Below are 9,525 nucleotides of genomic sequence, written 5' to 3'. Positions count from 1 at the left end.
TTTTGCATTTTCCTTTCATTTGTCGTCTAACACCCCAGTTCAAACGCTGGTTTCTACAAACAGCAACATTTAAGTAGGTAGGGTAGTTATTATGATCATGTGAAATATACAGCATGTTATGAGTATAACATAATGTAAACCAAATAAAAATAAACATGACAAGGTAATCCAAATCTTTATACTAAAAAACTTGTGAAGAACCGGCCAAGTGCGAATCTAACTCGCGCACGATGGGTTCCATACGGCGATTCTGTTGTTGTATGGGAGCATTTTTTTTAAAGATTATTAGCAATTTGTATTGCCCAAATTACTAATAGTCCCATTAGCCCCTCGTGTTAAGCTAAATAAGCTTGTGTTACGAGTGGACTCACCACAATAGTCGAGCGGCGGTGGGATTCGAACCCCCGCGTTCCTCGGATCTCGAGTCGGCCACTCCGACCCCTTCACCGTTCGGCTATCGTGGCATTCCTTAATTAATATATTTTTTATTTTATTAAAGACACAGACATTACAGACCGTGAAGGCCTCGTTTTAATCATGCAGGTACAGAACCCAAACATTAAATGATAAACTTGATGAATCCCCTACAATTTAAATGTTGAATTTATTTTCAAAGTTGAGTCCCAGACAAACGAGAACCGCCCCGTGCGCAGCAGAAGGCGGGGGGATCTTGTGAAACAAACAGAAAATGAAACTTTCCTTATTATAAATATCTTTGTAAATTAATGAATGTCTAAGTTTTGTTATCGTGTCATATTTTAAAAACTAAAGCTGGGTTGCACCATCTTACTTTAACTTTGACAAACGTCAAAAAGCTGTCAAACTCCGTACAAAAAGCTCTGGTTATCGTCATAGTTACCGTTTAATTGAGATGGTGCGTTTAACTCAGCCTAAGCAATATGAAAACCAATTCAGTTAAAAAACCACAACAATAATTAAAAACCAAATAGAAAAGCAACCAACCGACAATTCCATAGTAATCGGAGTAGGTTGTGTGATTCTTTCAGGCAGTGCCTTTTCGCATGTCGCGTGCGCTATGGAAACCGCTGGGAAGGGGTAGCTTTGTTCCACAATTACGTCGAAACTAATAGACGTAGACTAATAAATTGACATTCTTTTTGTAGAATAGCTCAAATACTAATAATACAATGCAAATAAAACATACCTTAACGACCTGGTTTTTCTTGTGTTGGAAAATAACTGAAAAAGAAGTGAAAAAAGTAATGTATTTTTCTAATTAAATCCATTCTTACTCCCATAAAATGTATGAAACTTGTGTCTGCTTTCTTCTTCTACTAACAGATAATTTTATTGGCTATCGCATGATATAAAATATTTGCCTATGAATGTTAAGCTACCCACGCTTTCACTTGTTTTTTAAAGAAGAGGTGTAAACTAAAAATTACATCGATTTAAGTTTTTAATTTTTAGTTTACACCTCGTAAACTAAAAATTAAAAACTTAAATCGATGTAATTTTTCGAGTAATGGGTCAGGGCCCAAATTTGAAGTATTTTCATCGATAAAATTGTCCATAGATTACGCCCTTAAAGTTTGATCACTACATGCCCGGACACACTGTATAATATCAATAAAAAAAGGCCAATGGAAAAGCAACCAACTGCCTTAAAGTCGATTATAAGAAACAAGAGAAGATGCCCAGTGACAAACGATAACCGCTCCGTGCGCACCAACATGCGGGGGGAGGGGAGGGGGAGGGGGAGCTTGTGAAACAAACAGAAAATGAAACTTTCCTCATTATAATAACCTTTGCACTGCAGTTTCTGTAAGATTTTTGTAATTGCGTCATTTATAAAACAAAAGCGGAGTTGCACCACCTAACTTTGACAGAACCTTATTTATATCGGTTATCGTTATCGATAACCGATGTTTTTTGCTTAACAGAATTTTGACGTTTATTCAAGTTAAAGTAAAAAGGTGCAACTCAGCCTAAGAAATAAGAAAACCATTAGAAATAGAATAGAATAGAAATAGAAATAATTTATTTGCTTAAAAAGTGGTAACAAAGGATGAAAACATTAACAATATTATAATCGCACTTTTAGTCCTTTCAGACATGCAAATTTAAATACAATTCAGAAACAAAGTTTCTTAGAATTGAGAGTTAACAAAATCAATTAAATATTATTAGATGTCTGTCATTTCAGTTAAAAAACCACTTAACAATAATTAAAAGCCCAATAGAAAAGCAATCAACCGACTTGTACTCAAAGTCAACAAAAGTAGAGGCCCAAAGACAAACGATAACCGCCCCGTGCGCAGCAACATGCGGGGGGAGGGGAGGGGGAGGGGGAGCTCGCCTGGCTATACTGACAGAGCTAAATTTTTCGTAAACGCTCGCGCGTGCTGCGCACGCGCTCGCGCTTACGCTCNATAAAAGTAAATTTGTATTTTATGTCGTTAGTGTTTTGTTTCACTTGAAAAAGATATAACTTTTGAGGATGCTATGACGTTTAATACAATTGCGTCACTGTTGCACCGAACACTTTCGTGGATTTTGTATTGTTATGGACTTAAGTGATAAATAAGTCTATAGTATCCCGCAAAGTTAAACATGTTTTATAATAATGACCAATTGATCAGTAGTAGCAAATCTATCATTAAGCAGTTTTTTATTTATTTTAAGCCCTAAAAATGGGAAGCCGTGCTCGAATGTTGGTGAAGCTTTGCGAGCAGCATGAATGTTCCGCATCTAATAGCATTGGAGGGCAATTGCCGCTTGATTCAAAAACATCTCCGATTGATATAAGTACAAATGGTAAATATAATACGTTATACTACATCCTTTTTTTAAATTTAAATTTATCTTATCTTCTATGTATATTTTATGAATAGTGAAGGCATATGTCTAATGTTATTATTATTAAAAAAATCTTAATTCTTACTTTACTTAACTATGTTTTAGAATTACCTAATGAAGAAAAACAGGATACCAACTTTACCCAAAACAGTGATATGAATTGGTGTAATGAACGTAAGTCAGTTGTTTAATTATAGTTCTCATTGATCTGCAGGGTTTGTTTTACGTGATTCAGATTTATTTACTCAGTCAACTATTTTTTTAGCTATGACTTCAACTGGAAACGTTGTTTCTTCTCAAAATAACGGTAATTTATCACCCAGTCTTCTTGAAAGCCACCAAAACCTCAGTGAAGGCCAAGACTATTCACCAAATGATAGTGGCGATGAATATGTGCCACAAAAATCTGCAAAGCGCCGCCACCGTGTTATTTCGAGGTCTTCGAGCTCATCATCATCTAGCTCATCCAGTTCTTCCTCTAGTTCATCCAGTACTTCTACTAGCGCATCGTCAATATCGACTACTGACGAGTCTCCTGTGAATTCTAATTGTATGCTTACAAGAGAAGTTTTAGCGCCACCTTTAGAAACAGTTGTTGCTAAAAAAGGTAAAAAAAGAGTTCGTAATGAATCGGCTTGGATAAAAAATGTGCGAAAGCAACAAAGAAATTCAGGAAAGCAATATGTATCTAGAAATGGAAAAACTGTTGCCGAAAAATCAATTAAACCACCTTGTTCAGAAAAATGTAGGCAAAAATGTCGTGATAAAATAACTGAAGAACAAAGAGAGGAAATATTTAAAAACTATTGGGGTTTGGGAACATTGCAGAGACAACGTGATTTTATAAACTCGTGCTTAACAACACTGAAAGTTCCTTACCGTCGAGTGAAAGAAGGAAATGCTAAAACAAGAAACCAAAACTGTGTTTTTCATTTTACGGTGAATGGAGAAAGCAAACGGACATGCAAATTTTTTTTTATTAATACAATGGGCATATCAGAAAGAGTATTGCGAACAGTAATGCAAGGAAGACAAAATTGTACGACAGGTATGATTCCGGAAGAAAAGAGAGGCAAACATTCTCATCATAATCAAGTTGGTGAGGAAATCGTACAGTCAGTTCGCGATCACATTAATTCAGTGCCCCGAATAGAGAGCCACTACACTCGGGCTAACACAAGTCGTGAATTCATTGACGGTGGCCTAACTATTAAGGAATTGTATCGCAATTACGTATCGAATAGAGATGCAATGCCAGTAGCATCTTATGACATGTATAACAGAATGTTTAACACGGAATTTAACTTATCCTTCTTTGTCCCTAAGAAGGACCAATGTGATCTCTGCGAGTCGTACAAAAATGCTATTGGATCAGACAAACTTAAATTAGAAGAACCTTATGAAGAACATCTTAGACAAAAAGAATTGAGCAGAAAAGAGAAAACCGATGATATAGCATTAACTAAAACCGATGCTGAAACAGTCGTTGCAATATACGATTTACAAGCAGTCATGCCGGTTCCAACTGGAAATAGCTCGGCGTTTTTTTATAAATCTAAGCTAAATTGCTTAAACTTTACAGTGAGTATTTCGAGTCGTGGAAGTAAAAAACCTTTTTTAATCACCTTTTATATATATTTTTATTGTTTTAGGTCACAGAATTAAAAGATAATACTACAAGTTGTTATTTCTGGCACGAAGGGCTAGGTAATCGAGGGGCTATTGAAATTGGGTCCTGTGTACTAAAGTTTCTAAAAGAGATTTCAGAGCGTCATCCTAATTGCAACATTATATTTTACTCGGATAATTGTTGTGGGCAGCAGAAGAATAGGTTCGTTAAAATCATTATGTTCTTATTTTATTTTATTGTTATTGTTTTTACCAAATTTTAAAATTATTATGTTTATTTTTTCAGGTTTCTCCTTGGCATGTACTACTATGCAGTTGAAACTCTACCAATTACGTCAATCACGCACAAATTTTTGATTCGCGGCCACACCCAGAATGAGGGTGACAACGCTCACTCACTGATTGAAAAGGCCATTAAAAGAGCAAAGAGATCTGGTCCTATTTACAGTCCTCACCAGTACGTGCAACTGGTAAGGAATGCCAAGAAAACTGGTAAACCTTTTGTGGTTCACGAGCTAAACTATGACGATTTTTATGATCTAAAAAAGCTGTTTGAGGATATTGGGTTAAATATTAACAAAGATCTAAAAGGCAATCCGATAAAATTAACAGAAATAAAAGCTATTCGATTTGTAAAAAGCATTGACACTTACACTATAAAGTACTCTTACGCAGATGAATGGCAACAAGTAAGCACAAAACCCACAAAAAATTTAAGGAAAACACGCTCTGACTTTAATTTAAGTATTACAGATATTTGCCTAGAGCCAGCTTATAATTCAAAGATAGCAATTTCAGATCAAAAAAAGCAGGATTTGCGTATTTTGCTAGAAAAAAATATTGTTCCTAGATGTTATTCTGGATTTTACGAAAGCTTGTTTTAATTGTTTACTAGTAGCTATACTAATTGTTTTTCTTTATAAAAGATTTTTTTATTAATTTACGTGATTATTTTGTAACTGTGAGACATTTACGTACTTATTATAACGATGAAAGACTAAAATTGTTAAAACTTTTCTTTATTAATTGAGTGTAAGCAATAAGACAATAATATAACATTAAGATAATTGTAGTAAATGACTGTGATTTAAACATGCCATATTAGTAACTGATAAGACTGTACTTAGTCTACAAAATGTTGAATAGTTCTTAAATGTAATTTAAGTATAATGTGAGGGATCCATTGTTATTATTGTGTGTTGGTTATGGTCGTACATAAATTAATACTCCGTTATGCTGGTGCATATAATATTATGTCAAAGATCTCTTAAAATTTTGTATAAGTATAATAAAAACAGAATATTATTGAAAAATAAAGTTCTTTTATTTGAAGAATCAAACGACTTAATTTCTTTAACTGTCTTCACCGAGGGAAACAACGACGCATTTGTAAGTACTATAACGAAAAAAAATTTTTTATCCCGTTTTTGGAGTAGTAAATAATAAAAAAAATGTGGTTATTTATGAACCAAGAGTTCTAGCTATAATAAAACAATTTAAAAATAATAATTAGCCCTAAGAATGCTTCAGAATCTTCTTTTGAACCTAGAAATAATCTTTATTCTGATCTGGTGTAAAGTTAACTTATTTGCATTTGTGTCACTGTCGCTCCAAATGAGCGATATGTATAACTATGTATTGAAAAAACATTGCAGTTCTTAGGTAGACCAAAGTGAAAATGTTTATAAGTTGTNTCGACCGTACCGTCCTTCAAGATATATTTTCGGTAGTTGTTCGTCATCATTACCTCGTCAGCAATTGCACAAGCAAAACCCTCGGTTTCCCCGAAGAGGTCACCGAAGCGTAGCCAGTTCACCGAGGCGAGGAGGTCCACATCGGGACCTGTTAGGGCCCGATAGAACCTCCCGTGCAGCTCCTTGCTCTTCCATACGTCCTTCCGATCCGCGACGCTCAGTACCTTTGGCTTGCGCCACTTCTCGTTCGCCAAAGAGAGCGGCGTGAGGCCTTTGTCAACTGCCACAACATCGCGATGCATTCCGCACTCATTTGTAAGGAAATAATCCCTGAGACTGCACACTTCACGGTTGTGGAGGTTCTTGGCATTTAAAAAGCCTCGACCTCCCCACTTCCGTGGAATGTAAAGTCTCATTACAGATGAGCGCGGATGTAACATGCGATGTTGTGTAAGCTGCTGACGTACCTTCCTATCCAGGGCGTCAAGCTCGGTCTGAGTCCATCTTATTATTATTATTATTATTATATATGCAAAATTACACGCGGGTGAAGCCGCGGGCAGAAGCTAGGTATACATAAAAATCATATTTATTGGTATAACGTTAGCAGAATTACAGTCTATTGAATATACAGAAAAAGCCACCGTATAAGTTAGACTTACGTTATACCATAATAATAATTAGAAGTATTTTCCCCAACAATGAGACACTTTTGACAGTTCCAACTCCTTGCCAAACAGTTTTATTAGGGTAGCTCCTAAAGCCACCATGACCCAAACTTCATGATTCACCAATATTCTATCCTATATTGGGAGCATACGCTGACAAACTTTCAGCTTTTATAAAATGACGTAGGTCTGGCGTTCACTAGCTCTTAGTCTATGAGTCGGTGCCTGAGTTAGACCTATAGAATAGAGAAGTATGTAGGTAGGTTTAGAAAAATACAAGAAAACTACAATTTTGAGTTTGCTAGCGACTTTAATAATTCAAGCTGAAGTTATATAGACTTAATATTACATTAAAAAAATATATAATTTTTTTTCGTGAGTAAAATAAAAGGTCTTTTATAACATGCAATAATTCGTTATTGCTCAAAATGTACAACTTAAATTTAAAAAATTAAAAACCAAAAATCAGTTTTTTTATAATTTCTCCGGATCTACAAAGCTTTAGAATGTGATGTATAGCTCAAAAAAAGGGAAATGGTGTGCTTTATTACTCACATAAGTCAATTGTGTTACAACTTCAACAAAAGAACAGATAAACCAAAAATCGTATTTTAACACACACAAAATAAGCCAAATTAAAAAATTTTTTTCTCGAAAGCTGTTGAAGATAGACCACGGGTTTCTTTTAAGAATTTACTTAGATTTACTTGTTAAATCATGTCATCTATTCACCAAAAAATGTCCGCTTCCAAGTGATTTTAAAAGACTGTGTGTCGCTCCAAATGAGCGACATTTTATCTTTAAGGAAATTATAGTAGGTAGAATAGTGTAGCTATTCTCCACAAAAATTACAAGTTTAGTACTACCACACAGAGATTACAATATTAGCACAGAATACATTCACAATCGTTCAAGACAGTCTTAATAACGCGGTGTCTATGTGTGCGTGGCTCGAGCGCGCTTAGTATGAAGTTTACCTTCTGCTATATTTTGTGGCTCAAGCGTCAGGGTTGAATAAGCATATTAAAATAAATAAAAACTTAATTTTAAGAAGCATTTATTGTATTTACGATTGGTAAACTTTAATCTAGTGGTGTTTTTATAATCGTACCATCTCTAAAGTACCTACTAATAAACTTCAGTGTTGCGATAATTCGAAATTGGACACACAGTTTAAAAAGGTGTAGTGTCGGAAAATAGACACGGTGAAGTAAAGTTAATGTTTTTATTAGCTAAATAATTTTTTTGCTACAGTTTTTTGTCATAAGTATTTCAAAATTATTTAAATTACTACAGTTAATTATTATTCCTAAATATTACGATTTTCCATTAAAGAAGAATAACAGTGCTGTTGGAACAATAAACCTTGATTGCGACGATAATCGACCGAGCGTGTATAGAAATACGCGTGTGCTCACAGGCGCGTCACGGCGCGTGGCGGCCTTGACTGATTTGCAACTTGAAGTTGTCGCGCGCTGTAGGTAATTATCTCGGCCAGCATAGGCGAGTGACGGAGACCTGATATTAGTTACAATCTTATAACTAAGTTATTTGAATGCCAACACCAAGAATAACCATTTATTACAAGTAAAACTCACTGGTAACGTCTCAAGTGCGATAGAATAGACCGGTATGGGCGCCAATGTCACGGTTAGAGCTTTAGGAGCAGTGACATAATAGAATTTAGAGTTAAGTTAGATAAATAAAAGATAATTTAGGTTAACAAGTAATTTATTTAGGACAAAGTAGCAAGAGACCTTAAGGGTGTGAGTTACGAGCAAACTATCGTAGGTATCGCACGAGATTCGTCACCGCCGGACCCGCGATGTACGTAACCTTATAAAACTACAAATATGTAATCGCGTATTGGTGAACCCCGCTACCGGGGTTCACGTTCACTTTCATCTTCACCTTCACTACAACTACCTGCCATGCATGGCCAGCGGCTCTTCAACCCGGCAGAGCTGCCTGCCGTGTCGGACGGCCCGTGCGCACACTCTAAGTGGCCCTACACCACAGTGCGTACGGCCCTAACCGTCTGGCGCGTCGACGACTCTGCGGGCTTACCACCAGCGAAGAACCAAGCCACATCACCATCAATGCTAGCGAGGACAGTGGTTTGAATATACTACCACCGGTGACGAATCACGTGCGATACGATAGTTTGCTCGTAACTCACACCCTTAAGGTCTCTTGCTCTAAATTGTAATAAATGACTTGTTAACCTAAATCTATCTTTTATTTCTGAAACTAAATCTAAATTCTACTATGTCACTTGGCTCTAAAGCTCTAACCGTGACATACTAACTGACCATCAGGTGAGATCGCGGCCAAATGTTTAACTATTCATTTAAAAAATATGCTTTTATTTACTCATAAACCTTTCTTTAATAAATTTCAAAATCGTCTCGTACTTTTAAACTTAAAATCTTAAAAATCAATGAAAAATTAAAATAATACCCAAAGAAAATGTTGGCAACCTCATTAGTGAGTGGGCTAGGGAACACCAATACCGTCTTTACCACAAGGGCACACGGGGCCCGTGCCCAGGGCCTCTATTCTCAGGGGGGCCCCGAAGGACCTACAATTTATGGTTAAACAAACTTACCTTAAGTGAAGTTTGACCGTAATTATACGAGTCGCTGCATCCGAAGAGATTTTCATATTTACCAGGTAGTCCACTTCTCATTGTACTAGGCATCGAACATTTTAGA

At 36.0% G+C, this 9,525-nt stretch overlaps 1 protein-coding gene across 1 annotated transcript; it reads left to right on the top strand.

The window, feature by feature from the left end:
• Nucleotides 1-2,595: 2,595 nt before the first annotated feature.
• On the top strand, nt 2,596-6,009 carry LOC114358798 (uncharacterized). The gene is made up of 5 exons (XM_028312844.1): nt 2,596-2,778; nt 2,926-2,994; nt 3,086-4,401; nt 4,473-4,651; nt 4,736-6,009. Exons 1-5 carry the CDS (start codon nt 2,655-2,657, stop codon nt 5,331-5,333), a joined length of 2,286 nt encoding a protein of 761 aa, XP_028168645.1. The 5' UTR covers nt 2,596-2,654; the 3' UTR covers nt 5,334-6,009.
• The last annotated feature ends 3,516 nt before the right edge of the window (nt 6,010-9,525 follow it).

The sequence above is a fragment of the Ostrinia furnacalis genome, unplaced genomic scaffold (genome assembly GCF_004193835.3).
Source record: "Ostrinia furnacalis isolate ACB-3 unplaced genomic scaffold, ASM419383v2 OfSCF4111, whole genome shotgun sequence".
NCBI lineage: Eukaryota > Metazoa > Arthropoda > Insecta > Lepidoptera > Crambidae > Ostrinia > Ostrinia furnacalis.
This window is presented reverse-complemented; position numbering and strand designations above follow the sequence as displayed.

Bases quoted from the DNA above. Each gene is read 5' to 3' on its own strand.
- LOC114358798 (XM_028312844.1), top strand. From the start codon at position 2,655: ATGGGAAGCCGTGCTCGAATGTTGGTGAAGCTTTGCGAGCAGCATGAA. The intron at 4,402-4,472 runs GTGAGTATTTCG...TTATTGTTTTAG, and splicing joins TAAATTGCTTAAACTTTACA to GTCACAGAATTAAAAGATAA. The intron at 4,652-4,735 runs GTTCGTTAAAAT...TTATTTTTTCAG, and splicing joins TGTGGGCAGCAGAAGAATAG to GTTTCTCCTTGGCATGTACT.